At 39.6% G+C, this 19464-nt stretch overlaps 2 protein-coding genes across 2 annotated transcripts; both read left to right on the top strand.

Moving 5' to 3' along the window:
• Positions 1–143: 143 nt before the first annotated feature.
• Positions 144–18204, top strand: LOC135463651 (serine/threonine-protein kinase 3-like). The gene is made up of 10 exons (XM_064741015.1): positions 144–282; positions 1744–1830; positions 2236–2416; positions 3795–3857; positions 11296–11433; positions 12998–13108; positions 14716–14806; positions 15629–15745; positions 16502–16710; positions 17695–18204. The coding sequence occupies exons 1-10, from the start codon at positions 269–271 to the stop codon at positions 17851–17853; spliced, it is 1170 nt and encodes a 389-aa protein (XP_064597085.1). The 5' UTR covers positions 144–268; the 3' UTR covers positions 17854–18204.
• LOC135463909 (serine/threonine-protein kinase 4-like) lies at positions 4128–7931 on the top strand. Its single transcript, XM_064741373.1, has 3 exons — positions 4128–4148; positions 6384–6548; positions 7823–7931. The coding sequence occupies exons 1-3, from the start codon at positions 4128–4130 to the stop codon at positions 7922–7924; spliced, it is 288 nt and encodes a 95-aa protein (XP_064597443.1). The 3' UTR covers positions 7925–7931.
• Positions 18205–19464: the final 1260 nt, after the last annotated feature.

Here is a 19464-nt window from a genome sequence, read left to right as displayed (position 1 = left end):
GAAAAAGCAGCTTTTTTTTTCTTTATATACATCATTTTGGTCCACGTTTTGCAAAGGTAATGTGTGAAATGATTATACATTTTGAGTTTTTCCCTTCCTGTATCATTGTTTTCTTCATCACGCGCTTGGCGAGACTTTGCGCGAGTTAAGCGACCTAAAATTTGTTTTTGTTAATTTTGTTCTTCCGGACACACTTTTGTGTGTCTGTAATCTTTTATTTACGTGTGAAAAGTTGACCAAAGCCGCCCGATGACTTAAGCTGGATACGATGTCCCAACCAAGGTAAAAATGAACCCGTCTGATGTCAGTGTTTTGTTTTACACGGCCTCTGTCGGATGCCCTGAATGGTGTTTGACGTTGTACGGTATTTGAACCCGGTATCATTTTCATCTGCATCACCAGCTCATTCACGTTTTTCAACTTTTTACTGCAACTAAAGATGTTTTAAAAATGTCATTTTAAAGGTGCGCCCAGTGAAATGTGTCATACAGCCACTTATGTAGAGAATAAACGGTAATTTATGTGCCATGGTTATCGTCAGAGTGTAACACTGGATGAAACAACAGGTAGAAATAGAAACACACGTTTTGAGGGAGAAAGTATTGACATTTGTAAATAGGAAATATCTAACCTTACAACAGACACAGGCACTGGTACCCAGTCTCTTAATGACAGTGACAGCCACACTTCTGTCACTCATGATTACGATTTATGGTGCTTTTTGCTCTGCCCAAATTGTTTGTCCTGCACATTGCACTGATAATTGATGAGGAAATTGAATCTGAAAGTAGCTATGCACACTGACAAGTTTGCGTTAAACACGTAATTGTTGAACTGTTCCAACTACATATGGTTGTATTTCGAGTATCACAAATCTGTGTGGAGCACGTTTAAGCCGAAACCTCTTGATTTGACTGATTGTTTGCCACTATATCGGCTTCATTCAATATTGTAGTCTTGCAAAATGGTGACAGTTTGACCTAAGTCTTACAGACGTTTTACTCTGACAAAATTAACTTTGGAGAGATAAGAAAATCAGGAGAAAATTGGAAATGAGATGGCATGATTTCATATTCTGGCTAAATCTATGCCAACCTCTACCTTAAGGTTTACGGTGATTTGGCCCGTTGTTTCAGCAAGTGCTTGAAGTACTTGCATGTTTGTGGTGCGGAGAATAAAGTTTTCAAGCATTCTCAAGCTGACTTATGAAGCATATATGACAGAACTGATGACATGAATGATATCTCGTCATGTGCATCTTATTCGTTGCATGATTACTCCCTGAAAGGATACGGAAATATAAGGTGTCAGTTACCCTCACGCCTCGCCAAATATGAGGGCTTAGTACTGACAGCATATATTTCTGTATTCTGTCACTGAGTAACCATGTAACAGATTTGTCCTGCAAAAAAAATATTATTGCCTGAAACATATCAATTCAGCACCGAAGACTTATATGTATGTATCATTGTTTTCAAAACCAAACAAAGCGAGATGACCTAGTCAACAGCCATATGTGGTGTCGGCAGCATGATACGGCAGATACACATCCCCCACGTGACCGTTGCTGTCCATTGAAGAGTGAGCTATTTTGCCTGATGTGGGATAAATAAGAGTCCACCATTTGGCATGTTTGGTGGTTCTGAAAATTGTCTGAATGTGGAAGGCTAATTGTTTCATACATCTGGGGTTTTGTATGCTTTTTTTAAATATAAAAAATCTTGTTTTTTTTTTTTCTTTCAGTGACATGAAGAACATGAGACTAAGTGATGAAAGTTTAGCCAAATCCCCAGATGAGGTGTTTGACATAATATGTAAAATAGGACGGGGGTATGTATACAATGAATGTATAATATGGACTTGTTAGTTAATTAACTGTATTTAATTTGGAGCTTTAATTTTATTAGTCATAAAGAATACATGAAAAAGAATTCAAAAATTAAAAGTATGTATTCAAGGGTAATGAAAAAAGGAATCCCCAAAATTGAAAACAATTTTTTTTTGTTTTTTTTTTGGTTTTTGGGGCATTACTGAAAAACAAAAGTGTTTCACAAAAGTGTAAATGTAAATATTAGTGCTGGTCATTGCAATAAGACACCAGTGTTACACAAAGAACATTTAAATATTACTGCTGGTCGTTACAGGAAAGCACAAGTGTTGCACAAAGCACTTTTAAATTCCCTTATATGATATATCTTTCTCAACATGCGGATAACTGTTGTTTTATTGTTGCAGGTCCTATGGCAGTGTCTTCAAAGCCATGCACAAGGAATGGGGACAGGTGCTTGCCATCAAACAGGTTCCTGTGGACACGGACCTACAGGAGATCATCAAAGAGATCTCCATCATGCAGCAGTGTGATAGCCCTTTTATAGTCAAGTATTACGGCAGTTACTTCAAAAACACAGACTTGTGGGTACGTGCATTGTACATGTGTAGTTTTTGCGTGGATAGGTATCAAATGATAGAGATGATTCATGTGATTTAACATAAAACTGTAACATTACTAAGAACTTTAAAGATTTATTTATTTATTTGATTGCTGTTTTACGCCGTACTCAAGAATATTTCACTTATACGACGGCGGCCAGCATTATGGTGGGTGGAAACCGGGCAGAGCCCGGGGGAAACCCACAACCATCTGCAGGTTGCTGACAGACCTTCTCACTTACGGCCGGAGAGGAAGCCAGCATGAGCTGGACTTGAACTCACAGCGACCGCATTGGTGAGAGGCTCCTGGGTCATTATGCTGCGCTAGCGTGCTAACCGACTGAGCCACGAAGGCCCCAACTTTAAAGATGAAAAGAGGAGAAATATAGAGCTTTCTAGTTGGGACGTCACTAAATTTGGTGACGTCCCTTTTTGCCAGGACAACTATATTAAAACGAAGTGATTTACACCACCATGTCCTAAAGCACCTTTTTTCACCTGGGCTCTGCGCGGTTTCCTCCTACCAAATGCTGGCCGCCGTCATATAAGTGAAACATTCTTGAGTATGGCGTAAAACAGCAATCAAATTAATAAATGAAGTAGCACGTCTTTTCAGTCATTTGAATGGAGAGGTCCAAACTTAGGACCAACCAGAGTTGTCATTTCAGTGGAAGCCTGCAAATAATTTTTAAGTTGGTGCAGGACATAAATGGTAAATCTTTCAGCTATTTACATAATGAAAAGAAAAAACCTGCAATGTTATTTAAAATGCAGTATTGACCTGTACCAAACAGTTAGCCCCTGTCATAACAGTACGGGGTGAAGGGCATTATATTTGGCTTGCTGCTTATTTCCAGAATGGCAATTCACAAATTTGTCTTTATACCCAAAATACAGTTCCAAACAATAAATAAACAGTGCATCAAAAGTAAGTTCCCCCTAAAAGAATGTTTGACATTTATCACTCTGGCAAGATGTGGAAGAGCATCATCGTCCATAAGAAGGGATCCATTGTCATCTTGAATCAGTCTGTTTGTAAAAGTTTGAAAATCTGACCAATAATGCATTTGCGCACGCTCATTGAAGCACATCTGTATCTACAGGGTAATCCTTGCTACAGTGTGTTGACTTGATTACTGAAATCCTGTATGCAACATTTCAGAACGATTGGGCAGATATCTTGTAAGTGTCAAACATTGTTTGAGGGGAAACTTTTCATACCCTCTTTAGATGGACGTAGGCATCTAGGGTCCAGGTGACCATTGTTTGAAAGTCTCTGTGTATGTGGTCATCATCCAGTAAACCATCCTTCTTTTTTTTTTTGTATGTAGCTCAGTTTTAGTTGTTTTTCTTTGTCATTGTAGATTGTGATGGAATATTGTGGAGCGGGATCTGTGTCAGACATAATGAGAATACGCAATAAAACGGTGAGTCAGACGTGGGTACTGTATGTTTACAATGAAATTGTGAGTCGTATGATGTTAGGATATCCGCTGAGTCATAATGAGAATATGCAATAAAACGGTGAGTCAGACGTGGGTACTGTATGTTTACAATGAAATTGTGAGTCGTATGATGTTAGGATATCCGCTGAGTCATAATGAGAATATGCAATAAAACGGTGAGTCAGACGTGGGTACTGTATGTTTACAATGAAATTGTGAGTCGTATGATGTTAGGATATCCGCTGAGTCATAATGAGAATACGCAATAAAACGGTGAGTCAGTCATGGGTACTGTATGTTTACAATGAAATTGTGAGTCGTATTATGTTAGGATTTCCGCTAAGTCCATTTTGTGTCTGGTAAACTGACCCATCCCCCCCCCCCCCCAGAAAAGCTACCGAAAATACCCCCTCAGACAAACAGAAAAGTGAGATAAAAAAAAGTCCTTGAGTGACAGTAGTAGGTAGTTACAACACCAAACAAACCAATCTACACCCTTACCAAACTCTTAGGTATCTGCTACGACGAGTCCCTTTCGTGCATCTCCTCAAACTTTCTATTTTTAGTATCTGTGTGTCTGAGATCTATGACCTAATGCATACAGGAATAGTGCACACAGTAGTCATGGCCCAACGTACCTCGGCATAATAGTTAGGATGCATTGGCCTTAGAGTAGCCTGAAAATCCAGACTATGGATGGTCTACTCTACTGACCTGTTCGTATGTCAATAATTTTGGTAAAATGCTTTTAAAAGTGACAAGAAAACAATATTTGATATGCCAGATGATGTGCCCTGACAGGTAAGGAAAGGTCAGTCATGGTGGTCGTGCGTACCGTGCGAAAAACAATCGCTTCATGTGTAAAATATCGTAGCAAGACATCATGGAATTGTCCCCTCATATACGCCATGAAGTAAGATGAAAATTGTCCACAAGACCGCAAAACAGTCTGCAAATGTAACTCACCTGACTTTTGCCCATGACGCGTAAGCTTTGGCACGTGTTTTTGTTCTGCAGACTTGCTTATCGGAAGGCTCTGATACAACACAGGAATTTTACTACAGACATCGTGAATTACACCTTATCAAAAGACATTAAACTGAAGGGGGAATTCTACCTCTCACACTCTCCCCACCCCCCTACCACCAACCCTTGCAGTCAGAATTTATTTTCTGGCAGAAACCCTGGATGTTACAATTATGAGACTACATGATGGATCATGTGAGGGTATATATGTGTGACAAAAGTTAGCCAAATAAGGGCTTTGCGACATCACAAACCTTGTGTAAGGTTATATATTCATGTATGTCTGTCTGAATGGTGAAAAAAATGTGAATTAAAAAAAAAAAACAGTGAGTCAAATGATTCTTTATATGTGTCCCAAAACAATTAGTCAAACGAGGGTATGTACATGTATGTGCAATAAAGTTGCACAAGCAAATGTTATATTTGGAAAAATGTAGAGAGTTTTTATCAAAATTAAATATATTTGGGTTTCTTAGATTGAACATAAAACCAGTGTGGAATATATTTCACAGTATAGTCAAACACATGGAAGATAAATATGGAGATATCTGCATAAAAATAAATATGCAGGGGAGAAAAATCTCATAGATTCTAGCAAAGTAGGTCTAGAGGTGCCATTGCATATTGCTTTACCATTGCATATTGCTTTACCATTGCATATTGCTTTAACACTTTGTTTCAGCATCCAGATTTACATGTACATCGAACATTGCACACTAGGATGATATGGTTAAATGTCTAGGAAGAGCCTTTGCTCACCTGGAATTTGACGCATGCTCATGGCATCTTTTAGTTATCCTGTTTGAATTTTATATTTGACTTCAAAAGAAATGACTACAGTGGACCAAATGTATATATGCATCGACAAACTACTCCACTGGAAGTATAAAAAGCAACAACTTATCGCAGTTCACTATAAGCAAAATCATGCTTTTTCCCGTACTATCAGTTTTGTCCAATCAGGTACAAGTTATTTTTTAAATCCTGAGGATGGATCTGTTTGTGCTTAGGTCACCCCAACCTTGTTTTGCTTAAGAATTCCTTATTAAAAGTTGATTTATAGAGTTACCAAGTACATCAGAAAGAAATGTGTGTGACCATTTAGGTGTGTTTTCGGCCCTCTTCCCACACGTAAATGACTCGGGCTATATTATTTGTTGTGTTTTAAGTTGTAGTATCTGTACATGTACTTCACCACTGATGATTACATTTGCATTTTTGTAATGACCCAGGAGCATCTCACCAATGCGGTCGCTGTGAGTTCAAGTCCAGCTCATTCTGGCTTCCTCTCCGGCCATACGTCAGAAGGTCTGTCAGCAACCTGTGGATGGTCGTGGGTTTCCCCCGGGCTCTGCCCGGTTTCCGCCCACCATAATGCTGGCCGCCGTCGTATAAGTGAAATATTCTTAAGTACGGCGTAAAACACCAATCAAATAATTAAAATAAATATACATTTGCATTTTCACGTTTCTTATGCTTCAGCTAAATGAGGAGGAAATTGCGACGATATTGTTGTACACACTGAAGGGCCTGGAGTATTTACACTCAAGACGGAAAATCCATAGAGACATAAAAGCTGGAAACATATTGTTAAACACAGAGGGCCACGCCAAGTTAGCAGACTTTGGTGTGGCTGGGCAACTAACGGTAAGAGTGGAGGGGTTATAACTTCCCTCTAAAGTTTGCTTTATTGTGATGGATGGCTTTGTTTTAGTACTTTAGACATGTTTGCATGTAGACCATGGGTAAGTAAATACTTCGATAAATGGAGAACATTTCATAATCATATTCGTGGACAAAATCAATGAGTAAGCATCCTTGGGTGTATGTTTATTTATGCTCTTTTTTCCCCTTATATACAGTGGAAGGTCTGGAGATCACTCAGTTGTATTTTCATTTTTCTCCACATGAAATACGCATACATGTACAGGTGTCATCGGTTGAACTGTATGTATGTATATTACTGGTTGTATTTTCCCCACTCAGGATATATATATATTTGTGCATTTGTCCCCCCCCCTCCCGTCTCCCTTTCCTCAATAAAGCAGTGATATTTCTTTGTTTTATGTACATTTCTACCTACTTCTTCCCACAGCAGCTACAATGGCGTAAAACACCAATCAATGACCTTTGGTGTTTATACATGCGCATGTGCATTTTTGCCTATTTTTACCCACACCAGCTACAATGGCCTTTTCTTGGTTACATGTACATGTTTGTCTATTTTCCCCACACCAGCTACAGTGGCTTTTTCTTGGTTACATGTACATGTTTGTCTATTTTCCCCACACCAGCTACAATGGCCTTTTCTTGGTTACGTGTACATGTTTGTCTATTTTCCCCACACCAGCTACAGTGGCTTTTTCTTGGTTACATGTACATGGTTGCTTATTTTCCCCTCTCACAGGATACAATGGCCTGTCATTGGTTGTATGTACATGTTTGCCTATTTTTCCCACATCAGGTACAATGGCCTTTTCTTGGTTACATGAACATATTTGCCTATTTTCCACACAAGCTACAATTGCCTTTTCTTAGTTGAATGTACATGTTTGCCTATTTTTTCCCACATCAGGTGCAATGGCCTTTTCTTGGTTACATGAACATATTTTCCTATTTTTTCACCACACCAGCTACAATGGCCTTTTTTTGGTTACATGTACGTGGTTGCCTATTTTTCCCCCACACCAAGCTTACAGTGGCCTTTTCTTGGTTGTTTGTACATGCTTGCCTATTTTTCACCCACACCAGCTACAATGACCTTTTCTTGGTTACATGTACGTGGTTGCCTATTTTTCCCCCACACCAGCTACAGTGCCTTGGTTGTTTGTACATGCTTGCCTATTTTTCACCCACACCCAGCTACAAATGACCTTTTCTTGGTTACATGTACATGCTTGCCTGTTCTTCCCTCCACACAGGATACAATGGCCAAGAGGAACACAGTGATAGGCACACCCTACTGGATGGCCCCAGAAGTGATACAGGAGATAGGCTATGACTGTGTGGCTGACATTTGGTAGTTTAGGTAGGCTCTACTTAATAGTTCTATTCTACATGTATGGCTGTCCATGTATATCTGTTTAATTTTTCTTATGTTATTGGCAGCCATAGTATAAGTGAAATATTGTGGAGTATGGAATAAAACTCCAATGAAATAAATAAATAAGGCGCATCGGTGGCTCATTTGGTTAACGCACTAGCACAGCGTAATGACCCAGGAGCCTCTTACCAATTGCGGTTGCTGTGAGTTCAAGTCCAGCTCATGCTGGCTTCCTCTTTGGCCGTACGTGGGAAGGTCTGTCAGCAACCTGTGAATGGTCGTGGGTTTCCCCCTGGGCTGTGTGCGGTTTCCTCCCACCATAATGAGGGCGCCATGTTATAGGTGAAATATTCTTGAGTACGGCGTAAAGCACCAATCGAATAAATAAATAAATATCACTTTATTGCTAGTGCATTCAGGCAGTCCTGACTTGCTCATCCTATTAAAGCAGGAGGCAGCAAACTTTAAGTATGGCGTCAGACCCCTATTAATTTTCTATAGGCGACAATGTTAACGTCTAATGCTGTAGCTCAGTCTCACACATTCTGTGGCCAATAAGCTTTGGTGCATACCTGGCCCAGCCTGTGAGAAAGAAGCTGTAAAAATCTTGACATAGGTTGACCGTCAAAATCTGGACCTTTCCATGCCGGCAGCTGGGAGGCGTGCCTAGCAACACCAAGGGGACGTCATTTGCAGCCTCATCACTACCTCACACCTTGTGTCCTCTCGCCCAGAATTTCAAACTTTCATCAATAAAGCTCATACCTTCTCAAAGTTTAGACAGTTTCCAGCATTTTAATACCAAGCATGCACCTGTACACCAAACATGGCCGCCTGGGAGCAAAAAAAAAACTTTATACCTTAAAATACACAGAACTACAATTGTCCCTACCGAAAAACGGAAGTTGTAATGGGGTCTGTGTCCATAAATTCAGTTATGTGGGGGAAAAATTGCCATGTTCATCGTGAGTTATCTCCCCTGTTTTTTTTTTTTTTTTTTTTTCCACTTCTGATATGACTTTTTGAATATGTGTACATGTTTTCATGCATTTAAGTGTTTCTTTTCTTTTTAAGGTATTACTGCTCTAGAAATGGCAGAGGGAAAACCTCCCTATGGTGATATTCATCCAATGAGGGTAAGGATTGTAAAACAAGATTTTTGTTTTTACCTGTCCCTTAACAGTTAAATGTAATTTTTCCACCTTCAGTGTAAGGTTGGTGATAATCTTTCTGTGATTGATAGTAACTCACATTGAAGTGACATGGTCATCCAAAATTTGGATTTTTAAACAAATTTTGACTGCAGAGTCGTAACGATATTTTAAAGTTCGTTCATAAACTAAATCATTCAGGTTGAAATAAAAGATATTCATTGAGTATGTAACTTGTACGAGCCAGGAGAAGTCCTGTTGTTATTCGAATTCAACACAAAGAGGGCGGGCCATTTTGCCTCATTAATATTCAACCGAGAGGGCCCGAAGCGTATGGGCAGCATGCGGAAAGTTCCCTACGATACCGACTTTCGATCAGTCAACAAACTCAGATAATTTTGAATATTGATACACACAGATACATACAGAGTACAGCAGCTTAAACAGCATTGAGAAAAGGTTAGAAATAATCTTCTCATTAAACTAAGAGTCAGAAACATGTGTCTGTTTGAAGTTTAACACCCCCTGCCCACAACAACAACATTTGCACCCACCTGTCAAGCAATAGTTGTACGACATCTTAGTGCTTCATGAGACCCTTTTCTTTCTTCAGGGTACTCCACTGCTCAAACTAACCAATTGTAACTCTAGACTTGCTTGTCAACCTGTCAAGCTCTTTTTTGGCTGACCCTGTCACGCGCCAGCCGTAAGTCCTTCTTTTACATGTGCAATCAGCTGTGTTTGTTTACATATGAAGTTTACCTAGCCCTGTGCACATGCTCCGCTTCCACTGAATTGACAGCGCCTCATTTAAATATTCTGGTAGAAATTTCAGTTTTCATTTTTTTGGTTATTTTTAAACATTCACTTAATGTAGAATGCTGGGGGTGGGGTTAGCGGAAAGCTTGTAACTTTTACTTCTTGAGAAAAAATCCCCCATACTCATGTCATTCTGTAACAACACAAAAATACCTAATATTTGGGCAACCATGTCTCTTTAAACGTCAATTTATTTTTCTCAGGCTATTCACCCATCTGTGCTAAATGAAGGCGATTTGATTTCATATCAGAAAGGCAGTTTTTGCAGTGTGAAATAATGTTATAATACTGAATGATTATTGTCTGGTTGTCTGATAGTTTGCGGGCGTCTAATTACCTGAATCATAAAGGTACACTTTTGTACAATTTTGGTTTTATCTGTGAAGTCCTTTCTTACTGGACATATGGCATTGCTACATCTGACAAACCTGTTAAATTGAGTGATAGTCAGAAAGCTGTTCCTGTCCTAATCATGTGTTTTGGATACACATACCTGGCTGTACATGTGACCTAATTCCTCAAACTTTCCACATATGAAAAGGACAACTTTCAGAGCAATTTGTGCACAATTTTAGGTTGATTTCGGAGACAAAAATACTTTAGTTGGATTCGTCAAATTCAGAGCTTCGCAAAAAAATGTGACTTTATCAGTATACACAGAATAATGCCTTCAGAATATGCCTGAATAAACACCTTGCAAACATGCAAAAATGTTGAAGAATTACAGTGCTTGTCTTCAGAGTATTATTGTCTTGTATTTATCGCTTGTGGCCGTATTTGGATAGAATGTTACAGAGCGTGGTGTTATTCGAGTAAACAGAGGCGTATGTACATGTGTGCAAGTTTTGAGCGAGTGAGTGTTTGGAGTTTAACATCGTACTTAACAGTTTTTCAGTCATGATGGTGAAGGAATCCTTAGAATCCATGTAATGTGTTGCAGGGACTGGCCCGGATAGCACAGTTGGTAGGACGTCCGCTTTGGAAGCGGTAGATCCAGGGTCAATCCTGGGTCGAGTCACACCTGACAACTTAAAAGAGGAATTTTTACGTGTAAGGTGCCTCCTTGTTGCAGGACGGATTTCCACCGCTCTTTTATCTAGTGCTGCTTCACTGAGATGCCTTACCGAAGGCAAGTAAGCCGCCCCACCCGAGCCATTATACTGATACGGGTCAACCAGTCGTTGCACTATCCCCTTCATGCTGAACGCCATGCGAGGAAGTTACAATTTTCCTCTTTTAAAGCCTTAGGTGTGACTCAACCCAGGATTGACCCTGGATTTGCAGCTCCTGAAGCAGACGCTCTACCAACTGTGCTATTGAGGCCGGTTGAAGTTTTGAGTGTTAAAGTACCTTTTTGTTGTTGTTTTTTTTTTTCCCACAGGCGATATTCATGATCCCAACAAAGCCACCGCCATCATTCCGAAACCCTGACAAATGGTCAACAGAGTTTATAGATTTTGTGAACCTATGTTTGGTGAAGAATCCAGATCAGAGAATCACGGCTGAAGAATTGTTACAGGTTTGAGATTTTAACATACAGTAAATAACCTACAATTTTGTTCCACACACCCCCCCCCCCCCCTCCCCCTCCCACCCCCACCCAAAGAAAAGTCTGTTTATAGAGGCACATACAATACTACTTTTGATGCTGAAATTGACATTTTACCAATAGGCTATCATCCTGCTGTACTTCTCAAATGAATCTTCACCTGATAGACTTCTCAGAATTAGGCTGAATGTACAATTTGAGTCATGGGCGAAATTTTAAATAGTTTACCGTATGTACCGTAATTCTTGTAATTTTTGAGACACCAGGTCTGCTCTTTTTAGCGAGTATACAGGTAATTGTAGCAGAAAAACTGTTGTTTTTTTTTGCTTCCTTTTTTTAAAAATATTTATAGCATTCAACCTCTTTGTTGTCTTCTTTTGATATCCCTGGGCAGAATATCTGAGTTTTCTGTCTCAGGGTGGCATTCAGAATCAATGAGAAAGGTTGATGGATACGTACATACATTTGGTGTAAAAACTACTGTAAAATTTGTGAGAATTTCTATCAAACAATGCTGGCTTTCTCTTTGTCCGTACGTGGGAAGGTCTGCCAGCAACGTGTGGATAGTCATGGGTTTCCCCTGGGCTTTGCCAGGTTTCTTTCCACCGCAATGCTCAGCTGGCCACCATTGTATAAGTGAAATATTATTGGGTACAGAGTAATACACCAATGAAATAAATTAAATAAAAATCAAACAATTTGACCAGAGCAGAATGTAGTTCAGCAGTACAGTACATGACTCGTAAACACGACGCAGGGCCTTCGTGGCTCAGTTAGTTAGCGCGCTATCATAGTGTAATGACCCAGGAGCCTCTCACCAATGCGGTCACTGTGAGTTCAAGTCCAGCTCATGCTGGCTTCCTCTCCAACCGTATATCAGTAGGTCTGCCAGCAATTTGTTGATGGTCGTGTGTTTTCCCAGGGGTCTTCCCAGTTGCTTCCACCATAATGCTGGCCGTTGTCGTATAAGTGAAATATTCTTGAGTACGGCATGAAACACCAATCAAATAAATAAATAAACACAAAGCGCATAAAGGGTGCTGGTTCAGCCTCAGTCTGAGCTCATTGTTGATGGTTCCTCAGGAACAGTAAGTTGTCGACAGCTTTGAACAGACTTGCGTTCACAGAGGACCTATTGTCTTCCATCAATAAGGTGGGCAAAGCTGTATGCCTCACGTTGAAAAGTTTGCGAGTAACTTGCCAAAAATCTGTGGGTTACCTGGATTTCCTCCAGGGATGTAAATGATCACCCTAGCTAAAGTGAAAAGTCCCGAGTATAATTTTAAAGGGATACAGAGTCAACACTGATTGGCCTGAACAGTTGAGATAGCGTTTCCTGTTTGAATCCCTACAGGTTTGGACACATTGAATAAATTTGGATTACCTGAAATCCTATCTTAGGCTAAGAAGAGCCTGAACTTGCCTGATCTCCCACACCAACCAATCAGAATCGTTTCTGTATCCCTTTTAACAATGATAAATAAAATAATGTTGTAATAAGTTTCTGATGTTTCTGCTTCTGTGACATTTGCAGCATGAATTTATCCTAAATGCCAAACCTGTGAGTGTGCTACAGAGAATGATACAGGAGGCCAAGGAATGCCAGGAATCTCACGCGGCCCTCATGTTGAATGGAGATGATTCGGTGAGTAGGCTATGGGAACATTTTCACAAAGATTTCACAAGGATAAAATCATAACCATTGTCTTTTTGCACACAGTGAAACTTCAATTTTACTGCAAGTCTAGCTCATGCAGGCTTCCTCTCCAGCTCTATGTGGGAAGGTCTGTCAGCAACCTGCAGGTGGTTGTGGATTTCCCCCAGACTCTGCCCCGTTTCCTCCCACCATAATGCAGGCCGTCGTCGTATAAGTGAAATATTCTTGAGTACGGCGTAAAACACCAATCAAATAAATCCTAAATAAATCAGTTATTACCGCAATAACAGGTCTGCTGTGAAATACCTCCCCTGTTATACCTCAGTGATTGACGTAACGCAGGATTAGTTTTTGAAGGATGAAAGTACGAGAAGTTTTAGGCTAAGTCCCGACAGTGACACATTTTCTAGACAACAGAATGTAAAAAACAACATGTCAGCCTTTGGCCGTTGCAGAAATGTTCAGAGATCTTAAATGAAGTGGATGTTTTTCAGCAAAGATGGAGAACTAATTTTCGCGGATTTCGCGGTCAATAATTTACCGCAAAAAATAATTGCAGCGAAAAAAAATATCCAATATTGAAGCATATACTACAGGTAGTAGTAATAATGAAGTGAAATCTTTGCCAGGGTGACAGGATTTGCGCCAAAGAGGCCAACAGGCCAGCTAAATTTTTTAACAGCAAGAAGGGAAATCATGGTGTAAATATATACAAACTCTGGTGCTAAGGCTTGGTGGGTATAAAACAAAGTGGAAGTTTAATCTTCTTTAGTTTGATCAGTTTTCGCTATGCCCGTAAAATGAAAGAAAAGTAGATACCAGCACATGCTGGATTCTAACGAATGTCGCTCTGATACACGCTGTCCCATTGGCTGTGTGTCTCCTGTGATCCAAAGAGTGAGCTTCTAACAAACTGTGAAGTGTGTACAACAACACAATGGCTGTTTGACAGCTACGGCAATGTTTGCAGTTTCTGACCTGCTACAGAGGATGATTAAACCTGAAAACAATGCAGAACTTATCGTGTTGCTTGATAAAGAATGAGTGACTGGCGCCGATAATGGTGAATTCATATGTTTTGCACTGAACTGCTCAAAAGGTGACAGGTCACTTTGCCAGGTGTTTAAAAGTACTGATCATTGATTCAAAAAGAAGTGACACCTGTTTGAGTACTGCTCACGGTAGGTGTGAAAGAAATCTTCTTATGTAGTGATAACCCATCTCCCATTGTTTTAATCTCTGGTCAAGATCACGAAGTTTAGCGACACCGCAGCAAACAAAGGAGGATCAAAGCACCCATGATGATACCTTTTTGACGTGCCTGAATAATTTCGGCCCTGTGATATCTTGGAAAATTTTAAGATTTGTTTTTCAGTATTGTCTTAAATAGGTGAATATTAATTCCCGCGAACATATTTTTGGAGAAAATCTGCGAAAGTAAATTTCAGCGAATAATAAATAACTGTGAGTAATTGTCAGTAACCGGTCAGTGGACACTGGTTTACCCCCAGACACTGTCAGTTGTATTTTTGCATGCTTGAATATGGCACTAAACAACAACAAAATGAATGAACAATGTGTTTGTATAAAAACAGGGTGATGAAGATGAAACAGATGGTACCATGGTACAGATGAAAGAAGATCAGGACGCTGGTACAATGAAGGCTCAGGACATGAACAATGAAGGTAAAGAAATTTTCAACTGTGAACAAGAAGGTGCTCCAATTCCACTTTCTTGAACTTGAAGTTGAGAAATTTTAAAGGTTTTCTAGAACTTGTTCCCAATCCCATTGTGTATAACGCAATAAAATATGTTCAACTCTGATTTGTAAGTGTATAAGAAATACATGTATTTGGATATATATCAGTGGTAAAACAGTGATGTCCCTTCGCAGAGTGATGTCGCTTTGCAGAGTGATGTTGTCCCCTTATGGCTTGGTAGGGTCAGTCTTCTGATTTAAATTCAACATGGGGTGGTATCAGAATATAGAAAGCTAAATAAACAGAATTAGATTGATTTTTTGAATAAGGGTTATTTTCCACTTGGGTGTTTGCTTTGTTGTCGTAATGATTGAACTTGATTTAAAACGAGATGCAGTAGTCCATTTTTTTTATAATCCAAGATGAAAATCAACGTCAGTGAAATCAATATTAGCAGCATGAAAAAACACGTGAGTTTTAGAGTTTGCAGCTGTATTTACATGCATATTCAAAAATAGGGTTGTGGCTGATGGCAGGTTCAAGTGTCACAGTGCTAATTAGCAGTGAGAACAGTTTAATGACACATTAATGTTTCACTGCTGTGTTCTGTCACCAGGCACTCTGATAGCCGGTACAAGTGGCCTAGTGATAAATAGCACTGAAAACAGTTTCATGACAACTTAATGTTTCACTTAGGTGTGTTTTGTCTACAGGCACTCTGGTAGCCAGTACAAGTGACACAGTGATAATTAGTGAGAACAGTTTCATGACAACTCAATGTTTTACTGAGCTGTGTTTTGTCTGCAGGCACTCTGGTAGCCAGTACAAGTGGCACAGTGATAATTAGCAGTGAGAACAGCACACTGGAGGAGTCTTTGGGAACGATGGTTATTAATGAGGATCCAGATGAAGACACAATGAAGCGTAAGTTCACTTAGTTACATCTCTCTCAATCAGACACTTACAGAATGCAGTGGGACATAATTTTACCATTTTAATGATGCTGAACAATTTACTGCATCATGAACAGCCTAGTAGTGCTGTGAGTGGACCATCTATGTTGTAGACAAAACTGCAGCATGTAACACGTTGGACCATAAAATACTTTTGATGTTGTGTTCACCATAGTAGCACTTGTGGTTAATCAGGAGAGGCTAATGGTGCCTCATCCCTGTGGATAGGAAATAGGCGACAGAGGGCGACAGTTTATGGGGGCTGCCTCGACTTGTTTGTTGTTAACTTGCTTCTCTGATGATCGAAAAGCACATTCTTCAATAAATTGACGTTCTATCTTTTATCACATGACCAAAGCGGCACACTAAACTTTACAACTCCCATTGTCTTATTATAACACATAAATCATCACATAATACACCTAGCTCATACTTGGGGTAAACGAGGGTTTCGATGTTTGTATTAAAATGAAAACTTGAAACTGAACACTGAGTAAAATGAGTGACATCAGTTGAGGAATATGATTTTCAAGAAGAAATGGGGCCAGAAAAATATGCAGTCATGATTTTGATGGCTATTGAATAGCTTTGTAAATGATTTTTGGCTCAATTTAAGAAAATGTGCGTAATCATGTACATAATAATATACATTGTGAAATTCATGGGATCTGTCTGGTAGTTGAAATTTGTGTTATTGAACAGTTTTGTGATTACCTCCCTTTATCAGGGCATGACACTGGAACTGGAGAGAAGAAATACAGACCTGCCTACCTTGACCATTTTGAGAAAAAGGAGGAGGAACATAACAGCCAGAAGGTGGGGCAATCAAAAGGTCCGCCCCCACATCAACAACAACAACAACAGCCAGTACAGCAGCGACAAGTCACACCTCCACATCACTTTCAGAGAGCGTTCATAGACGGAGACTTTGAGTTTGTAAGTATGACTTTGGAGAAGAGTGAATCTCCTATTGCAGGGCTCTTGCTCTGTTCATTGTAGAAAAGCATTGTCTCGCTCTTGTTCGTAAGTCTGACCAGTGGGGTCAAAGGATACAGTCCAACCCTATGCTTGAAAATGTGGTGATACGCTCTGCCTACTCTGGTTTCCTCCAGCTGTAAACCTGATCACAGTGGTATAAATGGACAAAAATTAAACATTTATTAATTTATTTATGGATTGGTGTATTATGCTGTACTCAAGAATTTTCACTTATACAACGGTGGCCAGCATCACGGTAGGAGAAAACTGAGCATAGCCCGTGGAAAATGCACAACCACAGGTTGCTGCCAGAACCTCCCACATATATCTGGAGAGAAAGCCAGCATGAGCTGGACTTGAACTCACAGTGACCCCATTGGTGAGAGGCTCCTGGGTCATTGGGCTGTGCTGAATTCAAGATTTGAAAACTGCTTTGAGCACGAGTCAAGTACAAGAGAAAATTTAATCTTATGCTCCAAGATGATGTTTCATGTGAATTCCTTGCAGATTTTGACATTTTGTTTTACCACTTATGAGGTATATTACAATGGTAGTCAAGAATATTGTAGGGAGAAATTTGTTTTAGCCCAGGCAGTATTTAAGGGCATAGCTCATGTTTTGGCACAGCATAATGGAATTGCTGGTGTTCTTTTTTTTAGTCAGATATCAGCCTGCTGTGGCTGGGTGGGACATTATGTCTAGTGTCTTTGACATGGCGTTCCAGTGAGGCACCACCATGGATGTTGCCACCATGGAAGCGGCCTGCTAGAAAGATACGCCATAGGGATCTGTCTGAAATGTTGGAAGTGAGCTATAATCCCATGCATGAAAAGAAGCAAATCATACTCACAGATACATATTTCCTCAGATTTTAATAACTAATAAAAAAGGTAATTTGAAAATCTGATTTACTTATTAACTGGTCTTCTTTTTTTCTTTCAGTTGAAAAACCTTGGTTATGACGAGCTGGAATCCAGATTAGCAGGTTTAGATCCAGAAATGGAACAAGAAATAGAGGAGCTTCGTGCGCGGTATCAAGCCAAACGGCAACCTATACTGGACGCTATCGATGCCAAGAAAAAGAGGCAACAAAATTTCTAATGTCATTGCTTGGCCAGGAGGTTGTGAAACTTGCCTTTCCTTTAGCTCTTGAATTGATTTACATGACAATCACAGGACAGACTGATCTCCTCTGGGGAAGCAGTGTTTTAGTGGGTGTTATCTTTCCTTGGATTTCGTGGATGACGGAGTTATCTCCCCTTTTGACTGTTTCGTGGAATCCATGAGTGTGGCCGACACCAGGGGAGACTGGGATATCTGTTAGTTCTTACTGTTTGCTGTTTGTTGACAGTTTTAGTGATCAGAAGGAACAAGATATTTTTCGTTTACTGAGCTTTGTTTTGTTTTTGATCTACTCTAATCTACTGATAATTTTAAGTTGTGGGCTAACCTTACGAGATTTGGCCATTTTTTTTTTTTTTTTTTTAGAAAACCTGTAAAACTGAAAGGTCTTTGCATTTTTATCCAGGATATCAAGTGTTTTCAAATATTTATGTCATTCTCAAACATGTGAGAAAAACAGTGTCCGTGTTTGATCACAAATGAGTGCTTTTATTGACACATGGATGATGACTTTAAGGTGAAAAAAAAAAAGCAGAAAGATGATTGCTGCTGTTCCTAAAAAAAATACTGAGCCTTTTCAGGAATCAGTTGTACAGTTTTTCTCTCAAGTTTGACTAAAACCTCTGCGGAAGTCTGTTCACTCTGTACAAATAGTTCCATGTTTTTCCAGTCCATGTGGCACCATCTCCTTTCTTGGTTGAGAGTTCCACATTGAATGTTTTACATATACAAGGAGATGTATATCTGTGATGTGATAAGAGATGACAGGACTGTCTCTTGTCTTTTGTGTGTCAAAGAAGTCCATATATTCATGTGAAATATGGGTCTAGTTTGTCCTGTATTTGTTTCCCAATAACTTGCTTGCCACCTTTTCCTCGGCCTTTTCTACATTTACAAGCCAGTACTAATTTTGTCTACTTACACATGCATGAATGAAACAAGTGTCTCTGTCCAAGGCCATTATCCGATGGAATCTTTGCAACATGAGCAATCTTGAGCATTGAGTTAATTATGTTCTTAAGACAAAGAAGACGTAAGTCACATAAGAGGATGTGATGTCAAAGCTTTATTACCCATTTTTGGTCCAAGTTAATATTGACTTTTACGTAGTGCTGGACCTTAAAAAATCAGCACGTGCGTCGGAAGCTGGACGCGAGGAAGTTGATATGTACTAATAAACTCTCTGGTTTTCCTTGTTGGTTTCGAAATAAGTGAATAGCAAACGAAGTATCGGAAGTTCCACAGTTTAGACCGTCAAACTAGTAAAACGATATCAAATTCCTAATGACCAGTTTCATAAGTAAAATTAGCGTGAACGCCCACCTTACTTTATTTTTTTCTTCCTCTGAATTTAGGTGTACACCATTTAATTTGTTAACTTCAATTTAATTTGACAACTTAAATTTAATTTAACACATCCTTATCCCCACTGGCCTTACGTGGGAAGGTTTGCCAGCAATTTAAATATATGCGTTCAGTCGTGCCCCGGTTTTGGGAACCCCATTGGGCAGGTACACTGTATATGGCAGACCATGTTTTTATAGAGACATTTGATTGTAGCACATTCTGCTAGAACATTTTAAATATTTA

Source organism: Liolophura sinensis, chromosome 3, assembly GCF_032854445.1.
Source record: "Liolophura sinensis isolate JHLJ2023 chromosome 3, CUHK_Ljap_v2, whole genome shotgun sequence".
Taxonomy (NCBI): Eukaryota; Metazoa; Mollusca; class Polyplacophora; order Chitonida; family Chitonidae; genus Liolophura; species Liolophura sinensis.
Note: the sequence above shows the minus strand (reverse complement) of the source record. Positions and strands in the feature narration are given on the sequence as shown.

Bases quoted from the DNA above. Each gene is read 5' to 3' on its own strand.
- LOC135463651 (XM_064741015.1), top strand. The intron at 1,831-2,235 runs GTATGTATACAA...TTATTGTTGCAG, and splicing joins ATATGTAAAATAGGACGGGG to GTCCTATGGCAGTGTCTTCA. The intron at 2,417-3,794 runs GTACGTGCATTG...TTGTCATTGTAG, and splicing joins TCAAAAACACAGACTTGTGG to ATTGTGATGGAATATTGTGG.
- LOC135463909 (XM_064741373.1), top strand. From the start codon at position 4,128: ATGAGAATACGCAATAAAACG. The intron at 4,149-6,383 runs GTGAGTCAGTCA...CTTATGCTTCAG, and splicing joins TGAGAATACGCAATAAAACG to CTAAATGAGGAGGAAATTGC. The intron at 6,549-7,822 runs GTAAGAGTGGAG...CCCTCCACACAG, and splicing joins GTGTGGCTGGGCAACTAACG to GATACAATGGCCAAGAGGAA.